Genomic DNA, 19,421 nt, shown 5'->3' with positions numbered 1-19,421 from the left:
ATAAAACCAGAACGGAGGCAATCAACATGGACTCGTGAAAAAGCACTTAAAGAGTTCGAGTAAGTGCGGTGCTTCGGTACGAACAGTCTCTGGATGATGGATGAATTGAAGGGACCAAAGAAAGGAGTGTCCACCCTCAAGATTTTTATCATTCACAAGCACATTGAGAGGAAATTTTTCAAGAGGTCATAACTTTGATTTGAAATCTTGTTTTGGTAGAATCAAAATCCTTTTAGCTACGAGTACTATACTGGATCTAATCCATATAATTCATAAGATTTATCGTTACCAAAGCTTCCAGAAATGGTTTGTTCTTTTGCCTACATCTCATTTGAATGTGGACGTTTCTGCGGATGGCAAATCTTCTACTCGGCTATGTGCCATAGTTACTATTGAAAACTGCTCCGGGGGGACAGCGCTCAAAAGTTGACCACTTCCGGTTCATTCGAACCCATTGTGGAGCTCGAATTGTAAATGGTTTTAACATGATTATTGCCGAACTGTCCCTGCCCCTGCCCCTGGTACTGGCCGCAAGCCCTTATGCGACAATTGTTTAAGTGCAAGAGCCGCGCAATAAATCAAAAGCATAAAAGGAAAGCCAACTGCCATAAATGTGGCTAGAAGTGTTCTATGTTCCTTGCCGTTGCCTCTGTCTCCACCTTTCCGGGTGCGTGTGTACGTGCCAAGTGCGTTTATTATCAATTTTCACGCTTTTCCAGCGACTCCTTCCCCGCCGCACATGGCGTGCAACAAGTAGAGCCGAGCAAGGACCTCAGCATCCTTCCGCTTCGTGTCCCATACATCTTACTGGCGGATAAACGCATTGCGTATTATCCGACCCATCCAATTGGTGGACTTCGGACACGCCCCGTGAATCCAGCATTGCGCAGGCCTCGTCTTCCGAACTCGTGCCTCAGGATGAGGGGGGAGGTCCTTGTCTGACAAATTAAATAAATGGCATCAAGCGTATATATTCAATTAATTTTTCTTTTATGCGTATTCTTTATCCTCTTTAAACCCACTTAATCGGGTCAAATCTAAAGCTTCATAGTTGCGGATTTGAGCTGAGAAAAGAGAGAGCAGAATAAGAATTAATTCAGCAAAGAATTAAATAAAAGATACATTCTTTACAAATGCAACCTCTTGAATTCTTTTCTGAATCTTTAACCAATCGATCAACAACTTTACTTTCACTGAAAGCCAACACCGAAAACCCTTCCTTTCCTTCCTTCAATGCAGCATTGTCAGTGCCCTTTCCTTTTGCCGCAATAATATTTCAAAATATTTGCGGAATTTCTTAATGAAGTCGTGCTCATGCTGGGGGACTAAGACAAATGCCACGGGGAAAGGCTAAAACCAAACCCAACTATGCCAAAGCAGCAGCGGAAGTCGAAGCTGAAGATGAAGATGATGTGGCACGTGTTAATATTCCAATTGAATGCCACCAAATATGCGGTACTCCATGCACCCACACGCACAGAATGGGACTTATCGTCATCTCATCGCATGCTCATCCCTCTGTATAAAAATGAAAAATATTTCCCTCTCATGCCAAGGGTGACATTTGAACGTTGACTGGGGCCACACTCGTGAATTTAAATAGATTTCGCAAATGCTAATGACAGCTCCGCTCCAGCCCGTCCAGGGGGAAGTTTTGTCCGGCTCGGTCGCTCCTACACTGCCTTTCAAACAAAAGGAAATTAAACAATTGCGGTCGAATGAATTTGTCCCGTTTTCCATCTCCTTCTTTCTGCTTTTCAGCCTTTTTGCTTTAGTGATAAGACTTGACTACAAGGCAGAGATTGTCAACGGAATGACCCGCATATGTTGGAGTGTCCTGCTAGCAACATTTGTCATCGACGTAACCATAACCCCAGCGAGGCCGAGTTAAGCTGTCATATGTGGCAAATTCAATTTGTCAGGCCCCACATTGTAAGGGACTTGAGGCTTTTAGCCCTGACCAACTGCCATATTGCCGTTGCTCACGGCCCAAAAGCATTTCATTCCCGTATTTACTGTATTATTTAATGCCATCAGTCCTGGTCGATTTCTAGTCCATTAACTTTGAAGTTATTTGGGCGACGCCACTTTAACACTTCAATGGAACTCTCCTCTCCACCTTTTCATGGCTCTATTGTTGATGCTTTTTTTCCTCGAAAAGTTCCGCACAAAAGAAAGTGTTGGGATATCGATTTTGTGAGCGGGTTCTTCCGTGTTATTATTCGGTTTTTGTGTTCGTCGAAAGGAAACCAAAGTCGATTCAAGTATTTCCATTTGAATTATGCTTCAATTAAAGCCTCAGTAATTAGCAATAAATAAATTCCTTACATATCTGACACTCCATAATCACATCCAATAATCAATAAATGAATCTTTCTTTTTGTATTTTATTAATTAACATAGTAGCTCATTACAATTTCATCTGCATACATTTCCATACTATAATTTCGTTTAACTCGAGCGAATATCGCCAGTGATTTTGAGTTCTTCGAAGATGGGTTTCTTCAAGGTTTCTCCCCCACATCCCATTTGACCAGTTCAGTTCGGTTCAGTTCAGCAGGCCGACCTGTTTATATGTAAGTATTGTTTCATTGCCATTGCCTCTTTCTTGCCTTGTTTCACTTGGCCGTTGCTTTCTGCTGTGGATTCCAAGTTTTATATATCGACTTCTATATGCAAATTCAAGCCCTAGACGTGATCGCAGAACTCGGCTCAGCCGCACAACCATCATCAATGCCTATTAATACTACCGAGCCTGTCCTCTGCCTTTGGGGTCTGCTTCGGTCGCTGTCTCCAAGTCAGTCGCGTGTCGTTTTCCAATCGTTGCGGTCTGGTCCGGTCTGCTCCCTATCTCTGCCTCAGTCGCGTGTGAATATCAAGCTCCTGATCCGGTTAGCTGCTTTAATAGACTTCACCAGAAACGGATTAATTGTAGGGCTCTACATAAGTAAGTTGATTGATTGAAATTCATCTCGGTTATCCATCAGGTGTGGTGTCTTCGATGCATACATATGTACGTCTTGCTCCCCCGGAAATTGGCAGAATCAAGGCAACAACACGTTCGGGTTCTGGTTTTATCCGGGCCGATGCCCTGAAAGTATGCAAAGCACCTGTTACTCTCCGAGATAACAAGGGAGCATAAATGGTTGACCTTATTATGCTTAAAGAAGTTGAATATACATAACGATCAGACTATCATGTTCGAAAGCTGTTAAAAGAAGTGTGCGTAAAGAATATGTATAAATAAATTGTATAGAAAACTCTGCAAAACAAAAGCGAGTAAAGAAAACTGTGCGGAAGGTGCAGAAAACCTATTCAACTGACTTGAACACCTGTATTAAATCATTTAATTTACATATAAAGTCGGAAAGGAAATTGTTTAATAATTCCTAAATGTAGAACAAACTAAAAAAAATTCGATTTAATATTGATCTTTAAGTCGACGTTGGTTGCGGAGTCAAGTGTTATCCAAAAATGTTGGCTATCGTCTGTCCTCCCCTGTTCCGTTCTGCCCAAACACACCCTTGTGCAAACGCGTTGCCACTTAGCGCGAAAATCAATTAGGCATAATGCGTACGTGTGTATGCGTATGCGTATGTGTGGCCTGCCTCTCCGGCAGCCCCAAAACTCGCTGCATACTTCCAGGCGTAACGCAATTGACAGTGAAAACGGAAGCCCACACACAGATACCCAAACATACGCACATGGACAGGGCTACATCCACACACAATGAAGGCAATTGAGCAGAAGCATTGCCGCTGGCAGTTTTCATCAATAATCGGAGTGGGAGTGATGGGAGCGCGAGCGATAACGAGAGAGACAGAGCAGGGCCAAACGGATAACGGGGATGGGATGGTATGGGATGGGATGGATGGACTGCAACAGGCAGCGGCAGACAACAAGTGGCAGCGAGTGCCGACTGCGCTGCCTTTGCCTCTGTCTCTATCTCTGCCTTTGCCTCGGCCGCTGGTGCTGTTGCTGCTTCTTCGCATAGTCCTCGCATCCACAGCCGCATCCTGAGCGCAGTCGTTCCCTGTCGTTGTCGCTATCGCCGTCGCCTCGTGCGCCGCTGGCGCTCGCTTTGGCTTTCAGTGCGAGATGAGATCTCGTGGCTGATGGACGTGCTAGATTTCCACGTTTCCAGTGCAGCACCAGCACCAGCGCCACACATTGATACTGACACTTGTGGCACTGCCTTATCATTTTGTGTTGGATTGCCACGAAAATGTGGTTTAAAGTTTCATTTTAAACATCAATTCTAACAAATGTTCGACTGAGATAGTGCGTTACCAAACCCCTAAAAGCGGAAACCAACACCCACAAAAACATCCAAAAATATGTGAAAACTCGCAAGGGAAAAGGGTGTAAGTTCCAATTGAGGTGCAAGAGTGACGACGACGACGACGACGACCCTCCCAATAAATTTTACAATACATTTAAATAGTTTGGTTTTCTTGAACGCATTACGATAATAGTGAAAGTTCTAGTTTAAGCTGAGACTCCAAGTTCCACATGTGAATTTATTCAAACGGGTTCATTAGCATATCTTGAGATTCGTCAATGTACCGCGGTAAACCCGTCAAAACCGAAACTGAAATTAGCATTTTAAAGCGGCAACAAACGCTGTTAAATATATTGAATGTGCGAGTATTTATTAATCGATTTGAATCGAGCCTGGTGGGCACACAAGATTATTTGCCTGGCTTGTTGGCAAACATGGGAAAAATCGAAGACAAATAATTCATACATATGTATATGTATTTATCTTTGTTTGCCCGGGACAAATAGCCGCAGTCTCATTGAGTAATTTGTGGGGATGGAATCCGATTTTTGTTGACGGTATTTACCTTTTGGGAATCGATTATGTTTGCGAATATTTGGGATAAGTTTTGATGGTTTCAATAGAGTTGTGAAAACATATTATTAGCTAAATAAATAAGAGAGAGAAATGCCACAGATACCCGCAATGATAAAGTTTGTAGATATATTTAAAGGTTTCAACATCAAAATAAATCTTTCTTCACTGCAACTTATTGTCATAACTCGTACTTTGTGTAAGCTTCCTTTTTGGCCAAAGAACTTGCTATTCAGAAGAGCACACACTTCACTCCACTCAAAAGGAAAGACGCTCGACTTTCAACTAAACATTCCACAAGTGGCTCACAGTTATTCGTTGCATGAAGGACCAGAAAATCCGTTGTACGCTTTTGCACGCTTCTATATTTACACAACCATTTTGCAATTTATTGATTCATTTTATTATACACCCACAGGAATACTCCAACAACGCACGACTTCACCCGCCAAAAGACCGGCCAAATAACACAACCACACCAGCAATCATCATAGCAACATCCACAAGTTTCCTTTGCAATAGAATCAGAAGCAGGACAGACATAAGTACCTTCCACCCGCCCCAAAACTAAAGAGCGTCAGACAAACCAGCAACAGTAGACCCCGGGGCGAAGGAGGAGAAGCCAAGCCGTATATAAAAAATATCCCAGGTGAGTCCTATCTAATCAATATTATTAACAATGAAGCCAGATGAAGAGTTTGAGGACATCATCTTAAAGTATGTTATACCTTGATTCCCTGTCAGAGCTTGTTGTTCGTCTTTCATTCGTTTTCTATGTCAGATCTCAACCATCAGAGTGATCAAGTCGTATGATCTATGATACCCACTTAGACACGTTCTGGGCTGATTGCCAGTTGGCATCGATTTGAACTAATTAGTTTAGAGGGGCTCATTTACACGGCTCCCCCATTTACTATATGGATGAGCGGCTACCGTTTTGCAATTAAAATTGCAATTACAGAACAATAAGACTTATAGGGGCAATATGCGGGAAATTGCAGCCTTTGATAACAGGTTGAATTTATGAGTTTACTCGCGGATAAGTAATCCAAGCAAAGGTCTCAAGCGTAATAAAACGGACAAAGAGCTCTTATATGTTTTGCTTCAATGTCAAGCTCAAGTCCGTGCTCACGCTCGGAGCTGAGCTGAGCTTCGTGTTAATTAATAAGAATCTGAAAAATGAGCACAATTTAAATAAAGTTGCGTGTCGAAGCTAGTGGAGAAGGCATGTGGCAAGTAGCCGCACTAAATGTTGACCGTCGGCAGTTGAAAATGAATATTGTGCAATTAACAGAAGCTCCACTCAACCTACAGCACAGCTCCTACCCCTACCAGCAGACACAATTATTAGAATAGAAGCAGCGACAACAGCAATCAAAAGAAACAACTGAGAGAGCATAAATAATGAACGAAACAATCGCACTGCATCGGATCGCATTGCATCGCAGCGCACGTGCAAGCGGAAGCTGCTTCGCCATCGCTGAATTCTGTATACCCTACACAAGTCTGCTGGCAATGATACCTATTTTAAACTTATCTAAAGTGGTTTACAGATGATTTGTCCTGAGACCCAAGCAAATCGATTTATCAGATAGCATATAAGACGATGGGAATTGGCTCCAAAAAGTTGCTGGTATTGAATAAACTTATTTCTTTTGGGATATTATATTTGAATTTACGAAATGCAATTGTACCCCCACTGTAATATACCAAACAGAGTTTATAGAGTTTCCTCTTGCTTTAATTTATTGTTGTGTGGAATTGCACGGGATGTATCCGGAATATGATCAGATTGAATGGAATAAATTTATAATCTGATCGAAATAGAAAATATTAAACAGTCAAGCTCTGGATGCACAAGTCGAACTGCCAGTTCTTTGTTCTATGAGAGTGCGAAATCGAATTTCGAGTTGTGAGCCAACGGAATTTGCATAATTTTTTATAAGCATTTGCCTTTGTCTGGTTTCGGTTTTCCCATAGGCGTAAAAACCGAAATTGCATGCCAATTGCTAATTAATGATTATTAAAATGTATTTTACACACTTTTCATTGTGCATTCATTTCAAATACAGAGATTCCCGACCAGAAACACACACAGACAGAGAACGCTCAGACAATTCTGTGTACGGCAAATGACGAACACGAGCGATAAACTAACTAATGCCAAAGGCAGAAAATCTTTTTTGTTTGTGCAAAAATGATTTCGTTTAATAAGCTTCAGGCAGCTCGCCAAAGTTTTTAGTTTGAGCTGAGAGCGACGACTTGTCGGTAGAGTCCGCGCCACGAACGATCCATCAGTCACCGAAGAAAACCAACGAATCGAGAACCGTAGCGTGAGCCAAAAGTGAAAGTGCAATTAAGCTGATTCGATCAGATCAGAGCTTCCTGGTTGCATCTTGACAGAGAACTGCCTTGGGACAGAGTCCCGCCCGCCCTAATTGATATTTCTGTGCGCGAACCGAAGATCGTAAAGCAGTTCAATTGCAATAACGGGGGTTCTATAAATTCTCAAGGCTGTGCGGGAGCTCAGGCTCATTGTGCAACTGATATTCCCGTATCTTAAATAGATACTCTTACAGAAAAGAATTAGCTGTGAGGTAAGATCGAGCAGCATTAACAGATACTCCAGTTACGTGCCTGCTAGGTACATACTACATTCCCATTATTTAAGCAAATGATTGCATTTGTTAGTAGTTAGAACTAATGCCGTCAGCTTTGCTGTTTACATTTAATTTGGACAGATTGGATCAATTAAAATTTAAAATGTAGTAGCGCCTGTCACGCCCCCAAAACGTGACACAGTCGCAGTATAATTCTCATTCGCTTTTATTGAGCGTTGTGCGATGTGTTTCCTAGACCATTTATCAGACACATGCAATCGTATTCCGAATTGAAACATATGGTATCCAGTGACAGACTTGTCATCCGCTCCAAAGAGCATCAATTGAAGCACTTGGACAGGTCCCATAAATATATGCATATATATTCTATTCCTATTGAACAAGCAAATTAGGAAAATTATTTTATGAATGGCTGGGAAGTTGCTTCCACTTTGATTGCATCCGTATTCATTTAGTCAATCGTATCGTATCTTTGCATTCGTTTTACCCTCAATTAGAAAACCTTTTTGGCACTAATTGTTTGGTAATTCAATTTTTCGTCGAAAACTTAAAGAACTCGAACCAGCTCCTTCTGGCTCTTTTGTGTCAGTCCCGACACGCTCTCTAAACGAATTATGTTTTCAAATTCAATTTGCGCCCTGCGATAGGCAACGAAAGATGTTTCAATGACAAATGTCGCCCATACGCCCCGTTGTGCCACTGTGTGTGTGGGAGTGGATGGGGAAGGCAATTAAATAAATATTTAAATTGTGTATGATTCTATTAAATGCGAGTTCTCGTGTGAAATAAACTTTTTAATTCAAATCGCAAGATATAATTTATTTTTAATTAGCGAAAATCATTGAGGCATAAGGCGAACGCAGCATTGGGAATGGGAATGGGATTGGGATGGTGGTGGGAATAAGACTGGGCACGGGGCTGGCATTGGCGTTGCCGCTCCCGCTGCTGCTGCCACTGCCACCGCTACTGCCACCGCCACTGCCACCGCCACTGCCACCGCCACTGCCACTGCCTGAGAAGGAGCTGGCAAAGCCGCTTATAATTTGATTGCAGTTTAAAAGGCAATCCGCTTAGATCTAATCACAGTTGTTCCCTGTCCGACCCTTAGCAACTAGCGGCTAGCGACGCAATGCAATCATCGACTGATGCGGGCAATGGTGGACCAAGAAAACTCTCGCAGAGCACAGCACAGCAGCAGCAGCAGAAACAACAGTCGGAGATTAGCGGAGGAGCAGCGAGCGGCAGTGAGACCACCTCCTTCACCATAAACGCCAACAATCAGCCGCAACCTCAGCAACAGCATCCTGGTGGCATCAACACACCCAGCAAAAATCCCTTCAAGCAACAGTTGGACAGCAATCAGCAGAATGGCAACATGGACACGGACTGCGGCATTCTCGGCGTTGGCAGGCAGCCCCCGGCTCCGCCGCCGCCCACGTATCAGTCGCAGACGCAGACGGGCCGCCAACCGCCGCCGGATCAGTATCGCCAGGAGGATCCACGCGCTGCCGGGTCCTGGTCCGCCGCCAAGTCCTGGATGGTCAGCTGGCGCGGCTCCAACCGTCTTGTCCTCGTCATCGTTGCCATAGCCCTGCTCCTCGACAACATGTTGCTGACCACAGTGGGTAAGTGCACCTGGGGAATGACTGGGTGGGTGGTTTTGATATACATGAATAAATCTTTTTCCCCGGAGCCCATTAGCATTTCATGACCATTTATCTCCTGCGGCTGGTTATCTTTGCAATGGAAGGCAATCGCTTGGAAAAGGGACAGGGCGGTAGAGGAAGTGGAGTGCCGCCATTAAATTACCACAGAGCACCACTTAAGCTAATGACGGTTTTCCTGCTGAACAGAAGCTGTCAATGCTCATCCTCATGTCGGTTCATCAATTCGACTGTCATTGAGTGCTGATGGGAGAGATTTTCAAGATCTGGATGTTAGGAACAACAGTTGTTGGCCATCCATTGGGAGTCAATTAAGCCTCTGATCTTTGTCCAAATCAAATCCTAGTGTATTCTCTAATTTTGCTAATTTTTCGATGAAAAGCCTGCAGGGAAATCAAACCGTAGCCCTAGGCCCAACTAGGTTGTCATGCCCAACCCTGTCGACAACTAATCAATGTTGAAGTACCAATCCTTCGTCATTAACAAAAACCCCATGGCCACTGACCAATGGACCGAACCGGACTGGGCCGTAACTGAACGGAGCAGCTCCAAGTGGTCGACAGTCAATTAAATAGACACGCACAGGGAGCTGCGTTTTAACTGAAAACCCTCCTGCGTTTGACACTAAAACCCAACCAGGGGAAGCTCTCGTCCGTCCGAGTGGCAGCAGTGGGGTATGGGATGTGTCCGGAGCAAGTGCTTGTGTCAAGTGTCTGGACAAACACATGGACATTGAGTGGGAACGCAGTTGTCCGGCGGTGCTCCAGCTCCAGCCTGCGGCTGTGGCTGTGGCTGACAAATACAACAGGCCACACAAAAAAAAAATGAAAACGCCAAGGGAGGGGGAGTTTTCTTTGTGCTAAACGTTCATGAATTTAAATCAACAAGTTGGGGCCAGGCCGGCCACCCAGCCGAAGACAAATACACGCAGCGATGGGAAATAGCCGAGAACCCAAGAGGAAAACCACTCGAGCAACTTGTTGAGGGAACGGAAGTGAAAGTCAAAGGAAAAAGCTGAAGCAAAACTATTAGCTCCAGCCCGAACTTTTGTCCTGTTTCTTCTCCAGCCACTGACTGATGGATGGCACGGATGGGGTGGAAAGGAAGGAGAGTGTTCTGGGGAGAGGGCTTTTAGCTTGCGACTCGAGGCATTTCCACTTAAGTGCTTTCTCCCTTCGCGCTCAAGGTGTTGAAGCGAAAATAGCTGCGAATACTTTTGATTATTTGATTCATTTGATCTCTGTACAGCCACCCTCTATTCAGCCTCATCCCTCCTCCATTGCCCCCGTAGCTGTCGCCATGTTCTGTATCGCATAATATTCTCATAAATTAGATTTAGCCTAGGAGCATGTGGAGATTTATATGGGTCATAGATGTGCTGTTGTCTCGGTCCCTTATCCGTATCCGTACGTATCCCTTCGACGCCCGAATGACTCCAAATTGAATATGCAATAAGGTTTTTGTTTTATTGAAAGAGATTGAATACTTAGTAGAAGAATGAAGCTTTAAATAGGGGTAGATTTGAAAGCATTAAATTCGACCCAAGTTGGGGGTCTTCCGGGCAGCAATAAAACGAAATTACAAAATTATTTAAGTAAGTTATTCAAATACTAAAAAGTTCGTTGTTGTGATTTAGAGGAATATTGAGAGAGTGATAGTTAGGAGAGTTTTCAAAGGATATAGGACTTATTATTTAATTTTAGACTTAAACGTTAATAATACTTATTCCAAAATAACTAAGCAATACATATATGTTGACGCAGTACCTAGCCTATGATATTAGTCTAAAAATGTCGAATATCAGCTCTCTTGAGCGAACATCAAGGATATCCAGGGAGCTATGCGCTATCTTGGATGGCCCAAGAAGGATCTTTAAGCCTTCATGGCTTTGCCTGATGGTCGGCCACGTCCACAGTCTCCAGCTTCTCTAGGCAGGGACCCGGTCGGCGGGTGGGCGTGGTTCTCAGGGAGCGGGCCTTCGTTGAGCCACTGGGCATCAGTTGGTCGAAGCCGCCGGAGCCGTCTTTGTTGAGCGACGCACTGCGGGAGAAGGGCAAGTAGGCGTTCAGCTGCCGCTCCAGCACGTCCTTGTTGATGCTGGTCTCCCAGATCTGCTTCTGGATGATGCTGCTGTAGCGGGCCTCGAAGCTGTGCTGGTGGCGCATGTTCTCGGGTCCCGGTCGCCCTTTGGTTCGCTCCTGGCCGCCGGGCGTGGGCGTGGGCGTTGCCGGCTTGAAGGGGCTGCCCACGGAGGAGTCCTCATCGGACACAGACATGCCTGCCACTAATGGCCGGAAAATTAAAATGCGCCGCGGAAAACTTTGCTTGTTAGCAATGGACTCGCAGGACTCTCCTGTGAGCACCTGCCGCGCTCGCTGCTGAAACGCGAATAAGTCACGGCAGGCATCGGGCCCGTCTATAAGTTGCCTTGTTATGTGTGTAATCCATATATTGTTGCGCATTTTCTTTGCTCGTCGGGCGGAGCTCCAAAGTTCCAAAGTTCCGACTCGCCTGCAAAGTAATTGCTGCGAAGGCAGTCAGCTCTCGGCTCCCTTTGTCTTTGGTTCGCCTTGAAGGCAAAGAACTTTTCTTTTTGGGTTGGGGTTCTTCATGAATTCCGCAAGCCAGGACTGGAGGCAAAGGTCACAATCGTGCGGCTTTTTCGCTGTTTTTTGCTTTCATGCCAGACGCATGAGTCATTGGGCAAAATGCTCATCCCCCCTATCGATATTCGAAGCAAATCTAAATACTGACGCGTCAGTCATAAAAGCAACGAAGACAACGACAACTTGCCACGTGTGGCATTCAGCCAGTTGCAGGTGTCGCTGGCATGGGACGCGACAGAAACCAGAGCCAAAAGGAAGTTTCCCTTCGAATCGGCTGACAGTTGAAGCCCTATTACCCGCTCGTTTGATGGATACGTAATGTTCATAATTAGTTTACGTCCTGTCTACAGTGAATCCAAGACAAATAGTTCTCCAAGCGGCATGGGAAGGGGCCGGCATCTAGGGGCCTAAATTCGAACTTTCATAAAAATTATTTCGAATCCAATCCTATAGATCTTTCACCTAGTAACATCTAATTATTCAGTAGATTAAAACTCCTAAAAACAGTATTGGACTTGATCGAAAATGGCGGAAAATTCACTGAAGAATTCCAACTACTCGTATACTTTATTTTTCAATCATAATTTATTTTCATTATATCAAGGCCGATCTATCCAAATGGCAGGCATATTAAGTGACGGATCGGTTATATTCATACAAAATGCACGAAACTTTTTTCTTCCTTGAGCCATGTCATAAGGGAAAATTCTACCGTGCCATTTTCATTAAAAAAAACTTTACCCAAAACTTTATTTTATTATTTACCATGCAACATTTCCACAATTACACTGATTACGCTTTTTGCTTTCCCGGATCGCGCCCCTTAAACCACAGAGAATGTCAAAATCAACAATGAAGTCAGAACCAAAATCAAAACAAAAGAAAGTGGGCGTGGCCCAGGGCGCCGGCTAATCCAAAAATAAACGAAAGCCGAACCAAATTCCAAGCAAAAGAAAACTTTCAATGGCAACGAAACAAAAACGGAAATCAATAAATCCACAAAAGGTTGTAGGATATTAATAAGTACAAGGAGCCTACTATACCCTACCTAAAATACGGGTACAGTGATTTTCAGTATTAAAACGAATGCATTTACCTTTACCCAGGAACACCCAAGACCAGAGAAAACAGTCAAAGTTGTCCAAGGGTTTGCCACAATTCGTTGGGTTCTGTGACTGTTTACCCATTTGTTGAGGTTTGTTTCAATAGCATGTTAATAGGACAAGAACAAAGGCTGGTAGAGCTGGCTCCCCCTGCACTACCTTTGAGGCGTGGCACTTCTGTGGCCCCATAAATATAACGCTTGTTGTCTTCCGAGGTAAGCACGTGCGGAAACATTTAGCAAAGTTTCGCACTGGCAAATAGTCCTTAAATACGATATGGTATGGTATGGGACTAACCTTGAGGTTGGGCAAATTAAACACTCTTACCACTTGAATGCCAATGAACTTCGGATAGCTCTATGAAAGGGAAACAGAGACAAGCGATCGCCTAGCGTTATATACAGAAGACCTTAGCCCCCTGTCATATCGCACGCCGTTCACCCAAAACTTGTTAACATTATAGTAAGATGGAATGTACTTGGGCTTTATTAATTACAACTCAGAAATAATAATAATAATGGTGCGATTTCCCAGCTAAAGCTGGCACAACTCACTGAAACTGACGCTCAGTGCATCCTCTCCAGAGCCAGCAACCGAGGGCAACAGTCCCTTCTTGGGCAAGCTGGGCATGAAGATGTGGAGCTGCTTCCGGCTGTCCAGGCTGACAGAGGAACCCGCACCGTTGGCGGCCAGTCCCCGACTGCTGTGCGGCGGCGTGCGCGTCTCGTCGGAATGCGAGGGGGAGGCGGCAGCCCCACTGTACAGCCGGGCGGATGCCAACTGTCCGGCCAGACGTCTCGTGGCACTGGCACTGCTGCTCAACGCACAGAGATCAATGTTGCGGGCCGGTCGATTGAGGCGAACGGGAATGCCCTCCTTGTTGAAGATGATAGTGATGGGCTTGGCATTTGCATTGGCTGAGGCGGAAGTGGAGGAGCAGGTAACCACTGTGTGGTTAGAGGTCTGCTGCGGTTTGGCACTGGGCTTTCTTGCCACCGAGCGCTGGTGGCTTGCGGCCGTCGTCGCCATTCGCTTGAGGCTCACTCCACGGTGCTGGATGCGCTGGCTCCTCTGGTTGGACCTGGCCACCTGGGCACTGCTGGTGACTGGCTGGATGGGAGCCTCTTTCACAATGTCCGTCCGTCCGGCCAGGTCCAGCCAGTGGAGCACTCGCTCGGCCAGACGCTCCTCGGGATTGCTCGCCGTCACGGAGAGTGTGCTGGGGTCCTGCAGCGAGCTGCGTCTCGATTGATGCTCCGCCAGATGGTGGTCCAGGTGGTAGGTCTTTCCCCTGCTCAGCAGCCAGGCGCGCCTCTTGGCCTGACGACTGTTCTGTCTTTGCTCTTTGCTGCCCAACGCCGTGGCCGAGCTTGAGGTGGGATTCATTCTTCCGGCCAAAGCAGGGAAGGACTGTTGCTGCTGCAAGGTCAGCTTGGTGGCATCCAGCAGCAGATACTCGTCTGGAAGCTCGATACTTTCCTCCGGCGACTGTTCGTACTCCTCGTAGGATTGGGTCTGCGGATAGTTCGCTGTGGGATGCAGTAGTCCATCACGCACTGACCGTTTGGCAGATACACCTGCAACTTACCTTTCGGTCGCGTCCTCTGACGCATCCAGCGCTGCCTCTGACGCGGCTCGTAGTCGAGGATGAAGTGCCGCCTGCCTATCGTCTCCTGCCACACGGAGCGGACAAAGAGAGGCCTGCTGGCCGACTCCCAAATGGGACGCATTTCCTGCTCAGTCTCAGTCTCCGCCTCTCCCCCTCTGAGTAATTAAATGATTTGCATATTAATGGATCCAACAACCAACTCGGGGAGGATACTTTTGTGGCTGCTTTGCCTGTGGTCCTGTGCCTCGTCGCTTGTCGATGACTGACTGCTTCGCCAGTTGCTGCCTCACTGCCGCCGCTGTTTGGCTTGACGACGCCGCCAATGCCGCCACCATCATCGCCAGCGCAGCGAATGTCGCCCTGCATATCGATGTATCTGTGACCTCTGGATGGGCCACAGGGATGGGCAAAGGTCCCTGCTGTTTGTCACTTATTACTTGTAACTTTTTTAACCTTTTAGAGAAGAGCTTAAGTTCTGTTGACAAGGCTTAAACTTGAACGAAAGTGGTTTGCCAAACCGATTTGAATCGAAATGGTCCCGATTATGTCGTAAAATATTGAACAACAGGCTGGAAAGTGTGATAGCATTACCTTCAAAGACGTTTATGAGTGGATCGAAGGATCCTTATACGGGTGAATAAGTCTCCATCTTTTCTTTGTGAAACCACCCATTCCTCTAACAAAATAGAATAATTTGCGTACTAAAATACCAAGTCTCGTAGCCCTGGCCACCTCCAGCACCAGCTCCAGCTCCAGCTCCAGTCACTGTTTGTTTGTTTGTCTGGCTGCATGGCTGCCAGACTGCCGGAGTCGCTTTCCTTTTGGCTTTGCGGTTTTAAGTGTCTTCGACACGCGAAATGCAACCGGAGCAGCGACTGGGTAACTTCTGCTCCACCACCACGAGCACCCAATCCCCCATCAAACCCAAGCCCATCCCTTGCCATCCCTCGATGTGCTGCACGTGCTTTTCCAGAATGATTATTTTTTGTGTGTCAAAAGCTTTGGAGACAGTTTAATGAGTGGCTGGGGACTTGATACCTACAAATTACTAGGCAACAGTTTTCTTTTTGTCGCATAAAATCGGTTGGCTAATCGTTTGGATGTTGTGGCATTCCAAGTGGTTAACCCCAATTAAAGGAATCGTACGAAATTTGCATACATTTCCGCTTGCATGTCATAGCATGGACTTCCAAAGGGTTTTGTTGCCGAAAGGGGGTTTCCTTTTTGGCAAGGCTGCCAAATGGCAAGTCGGCTTACATGGCCGACATATGTGACAGGTGGATGCGGTTGACACGAGGCATCATAAGTCTAAGGCAAAGTCGGTTCCAGGTCAGGCGAGACTTCCACTTTCGCTTGAACTCATTGGAAGACACCGGGGCCTCGTGCCGAGGCAGCACGAGGCAGCACAAGCCAGCAGCAAGGAGTTATGAAGGCGCCTATGCATATGAGTAGAAGTAGAAGTTTTACTATGTACCTGACCCCACAAAACAACATAAAAGCCCCAATTAATGGCAGACCCACACCACCATATGGCTCCACTCGTTATGTCAGTGGGATAACCACGAATCCCTGTCTAGGTAGACGACTCCACGTACAAACAAATTACCTCAACAGTACATACTTCAAACTACTTTCAACACTCACTCAACCAGCGGGCAACTCAATTGAAAAGCCCGTATCCCCATTCCCATTCCCATTGCCATCAGCCGTGTCCGACCTCGGCCTAGCCTTTGGCAGGAAATGCAATTACGAGTACCAGCACGAGTACGGCAAATGTTGAGTGATGCAGTCGTTTTACTGGTGTTGATAATAAATATAAACTGAGTCGAAACATGCAACAAACAAATTGAATTTCCCCTAGATGGGGTAAGGGGAAGGGACAGGTTATGCTAGAGGCGGCCAGAACACCGACTGGGGATCCCCTTTTGGAGAGTCAATTAAACGCATCGTCGTCTCGTCTTGGTGGCGTATGCACAATTTTTGCCCTGCCTGCCTGGTTGGCCCTCCTTTTTTGTTGCCGGTTGCAACTCAATTAGGCCGAGGCAATCTCTGGCGCTGGCAAAGCAATTATAAAACTTTTAGCACCAAATGCAATTAAAGAGCGGCCGTGGCGGCGCAGCTATAGACTTGCTTTCGGCAACAGCGCCATCCAGCGGCCGCTTAGGGTAATTGCAGGAACATATTTTTTGTGTGTGTTTCTGTTCCTTTTTAATTACACCTTCCGTAACGCACCGCATCGTACACAGTGCCCATCATACCCGAGTTCCTGTACGACATACGACATCCGGACGCCCCGCTCGACAGCTATGCCCGCACACCACTCACCTTTCACACCCCGCCACCGCCCACGCCGTGTCCGTGCAACAAGGATGGCAGCGAGGCGGCTCCCCTTGAGATCTCCACCATGAGTCCGGAGGGTAAGTGAGCAGCAGTCTAATTGGCAACGCGTTAAAAATATGACTTACGGTGGTACCCCCAATCCGTTCCCCCCATTCCATCCCACAGAGAACGAGACCTACTACCGGGAGCTAGAGGAGCGGCATAACGAGCTGGTTGGAGAGACGGTCGAGGTTGGCCTGCTGTTCGCCTCGAAGGCCTTCGTCCAGCTGCTGGTTAATCCGATTGTGGGACCCCTTACGCACCGGTAAGTTAACGAGCAGTCATACCCGTAGGGCTGCAATGATGACTGTGCCCCTTTGCCTTTCCCGTTTCCCAGCATTGGATATAGCATACCGATGTTCGCCGGCTTCGTGATAATGTTCCTCTCCACGATAAGTGAGTTTCCTTTAATTGGCTAGAAAAAGTTACCACAGCTCAGAGCCTTAACCTCGCCAATCCCACTCTCTCCGTAGTCTTCGCTTTTGGTCGCTCCTATTTGGTACTGTTTGTGGCCCGAGCTCTGCAGGGAATCGGTTCGTCCTGCTCTTCGGTGTCGGGCATGGGAATGTTGGCGGATCGCTTTACGGACGACAAGGAGCGTGGCAATGCCATGGGCATTGCCTTGGGCGGCCTGGCGTTGGGCGTTCTCATTGGCCCGCCCTTTGGCGGTGTCATGTACGAGTTTGTGGGCAAGTCAGCTCCATTCCTGATACTGGCTGCCTTGGCTCTGGGCGATGGCCTGCTGCAGCTGTTCATGCTGCAGCCATCGGTGCAGAAATGCGAGTCCGAGCCGCCATCTCTGAAGTCTCTGGTCAGTGATCCGTACATACTGATTGCCGCTGGGGCGATCACCTTTGCCAATATGGGTATTGCCATGCTGGAACCTTCGCTGCCGCTGTGGATGGTCGACAACATGGGAGCCACTCGCTGGGAGCAGGGTGTGGCCTTCCTGCCGGCCTCCATTAGCTATTTGATTGGCACGAATCTCTTCGGACCCCTGGGACACAAAATTGGACGCTGGTTTGCCGCCTGCCTCGGCCTGATCATCATTGGAGCTTGCCTGATCTTTGTAAGTCTTGTTTCAACAAGTCTGAATTGGGTTTGAGCTCGAACTCATTGATAATTATTGCAGATACCCATGGCCACTTCTATCACACACCTGATTATTCCCAACGCCGGCCTTGGCTTTGCCATTGGCATGGTCGACTCTTCGATGATGCCGGAGCTGGGCTATCTTGTGGACATCCGACATTCAGCCGTCTATGGCAGCGTCTACGCTCTGGGTGACGTGGCCTTCTGCGTGGGCTTTGCTGTGGGACCTGCCCTCTCCGGCTCCCTAGTGAAGAGCATCGGTTTCGAGTGGATGCTGTTCGGCATAGCTATTCTCTGCTTCATTTACGCCCCGCTCCTGACTTTCCTCAAGAATCCACCGACCAGCGATGAGAAAAAGGTACGTATGGCCAGAGAAGCCGCTGCGGCTGCGGCTGCGGCTGCTGCTGCTGCTGAACCGGAAACGGAACTGGCCAATGCCAGTGCCGGCGGCGGTAATTCGATTCCCCAGCTGACGGCATCCTGTCCAGCCATTATGCATGGCACGGCAGAGCTTGGCAAGTCGAACGAAGCATACGAGAGCGAGAGGCTCTAGGTGCAGGCGCTTGCCTTTAAGTTTATGTTTTCAATGTCTGAGATGAAATTGAATTTGTAGCCTTAAGCGTTATTAGTGCCTTTCCAATCGAGATCGCTTAAGTATTTAGTTTTTGTATTATTAGTCATTATCATTGTTTTTAGCGTTAAGTTCTTCTTAATTTGATTGTAATAAAACTTTTAATTTGTATTTATTTGTCACCGCCTGAGTTTCATTGTCTTGTGCATGCCTGAAAATACTAATCCTAATACTACTAACCTCCGCTCTACTCCATTCCTTGCAGTCATTAATCTACGGACGCGATCGAGAACAGGTACGTTATGTCACCTATCAGAACTACGACGAAGACGAATAAAGGCCGAACCGAACCCCACTATGACTAAAAATAAACTCCAACGCAATGTCGCCGAAAGAGTGACCAAAAATTACAAAAAAAATATGTGAAAGAAGATGCAAAACTAAGTAAACGACAAAAAAAAAAGAAAAGGAAACACAACCAACAATATCAGATATATCATATGCAATTTCAAATGAAATCGTTATTATTGTTCAATGTTATGGTGTTAAATAACCCTTCTTCTACTATCATATCGAAAAGAAACCTCCTATAGATCCACAGCTACAAACCAAGAAATCGCACACGTTAAGAACAAGCACAGCCCCAAAATTTAAATCCATTAATCAGAGAAAATGTAGTATTTATAGAGCTCTATATGACGGGCATGATGTTCGGGGAAGACGGGTTAAGTTTAGTTTTGACTGGGAACGAAATATCATAGACTTCTTCTATGTGTTTGATGAGAGTCCTTCCAAAACAACGATCTTAAGAGCCCTACTATATACCGGAGGCAATTTAGTGACCAAATGTTTATTATTGAATTAATTGGAACTATTGAAAAACGATTTTAGATTTTCGTTACAAGGTACAGTCGTTGCATC

General features: G+C 46.2%; 3 protein-coding genes across 6 annotated transcripts; 1 reads left to right on the top strand and 2 right to left on the bottom strand.

Moving 5' to 3' along the window:
• The first annotated feature begins 2,777 nt into the window (after positions 1–2,777).
• Positions 2,778–18,907, top strand: Vmat (Vesicular monoamine transporter). 4 transcript variants are annotated; one of them, XM_002138475.3, is made up of 9 exons: positions 3,991–4,364; positions 5,274–5,504; positions 8,585–9,101; positions 16,705–16,875; positions 16,964–17,102; positions 17,175–17,233; positions 17,311–17,906; positions 17,970–18,287; positions 18,766–18,907. In XM_002138475.3, the coding sequence occupies exons 3-9, from the start codon at positions 8,606–8,608 to the stop codon at positions 18,835–18,837; spliced, it is 1,851 nt and encodes a 616-aa protein (XP_002138511.1). In that variant the 5' UTR covers positions 3,991–4,364; positions 5,274–5,504; positions 8,585–8,605; the 3' UTR covers positions 18,838–18,907. The 4 variants fall into 4 exon arrangements, with proteins under 4 accessions (XP_033234754.1, XP_002138511.1, XP_015039912.2 ...); XM_033378863.1 differs by lacking the exons at positions 3,991–4,364; positions 18,766–18,907 and adding an exon at positions 2,778–2,947 and having other exon boundaries at positions 17,970–18,675; XM_015184426.2 differs by lacking the exon at positions 18,766–18,907 and having other exon boundaries at positions 17,970–18,675.
• Positions 10,588–11,611, bottom strand: LOC4804392 (uncharacterized). The gene has a single exon (XM_001360925.4). It carries the CDS (start codon positions 11,600–11,602, stop codon positions 11,021–11,023), a length of 582 nt encoding a protein of 193 aa, XP_001360962.3. The 5' UTR covers positions 11,603–11,611; the 3' UTR covers positions 10,588–11,020.
• Positions 13,310–14,787, bottom strand: LOC4804391 (uncharacterized). The gene is made up of 3 exons (XM_033378864.1): positions 14,672–14,787; positions 14,438–14,613; positions 13,310–14,378 (listed from the first exon to the last, which is right to left on the bottom strand). The coding sequence occupies exons 2-3, from the start codon at positions 14,577–14,579 to the stop codon at positions 13,384–13,386; spliced, it is 1,137 nt and encodes a 378-aa protein (XP_033234755.1). The 5' UTR covers positions 14,580–14,613; positions 14,672–14,787; the 3' UTR covers positions 13,310–13,383.
• Positions 18,908–19,421: the final 514 nt, after the last annotated feature.

Source organism: Drosophila pseudoobscura, chromosome 3 (genome assembly GCF_009870125.1).
Source record: "Drosophila pseudoobscura strain MV-25-SWS-2005 chromosome 3, UCI_Dpse_MV25, whole genome shotgun sequence".
In the NCBI taxonomy this organism is placed as follows: Eukaryota; Metazoa; Arthropoda; class Insecta; order Diptera; family Drosophilidae; genus Drosophila; species Drosophila pseudoobscura.
The sequence above is the reverse complement of the archived record's forward strand: the minus strand, read 5'-3'. Positions and strand labels throughout refer to the sequence as shown.

Excerpts from the sequence above, each read along its gene's own strand:
- Vmat (XM_033378863.1), top strand. The coding sequence starts at position 8,606 with ATGCAATCATCGACTGATGCGGGCAATGGTGGACCAAGAAAACTCTCG. Across the intron at positions 17,103-17,174 it reads GTGGGACCCCTTACGCACCG|CATTGGATATAGCATACCGA; the intron begins GTAAGTTAACGA and ends CCCGTTTCCCAG. Across the intron at positions 17,907-17,969 it reads TTGGAGCTTGCCTGATCTTT|ATACCCATGGCCACTTCTAT; the intron begins GTAAGTCTTGTT and ends TAATTATTGCAG.
- LOC4804392 (XM_001360925.4), bottom strand. The coding sequence starts at position 11,602 with ATGCGCAACAATATATGGATTACACACATAACAAGGCAACTTATAGAC.
- LOC4804391 (XM_033378864.1), bottom strand. The coding sequence starts at position 14,579 with ATGCGTCCCATTTGGGAGTCGGCCAGCAGGCCTCTCTTTGTCCGCTCC. Across the intron at positions 14,379-14,437 it reads TCAGAGGACGCGACCGAAAG|CGAACTATCCGCAGACCCAA; the intron begins GTAAGTTGCAGG and ends TGCATCCCACAG.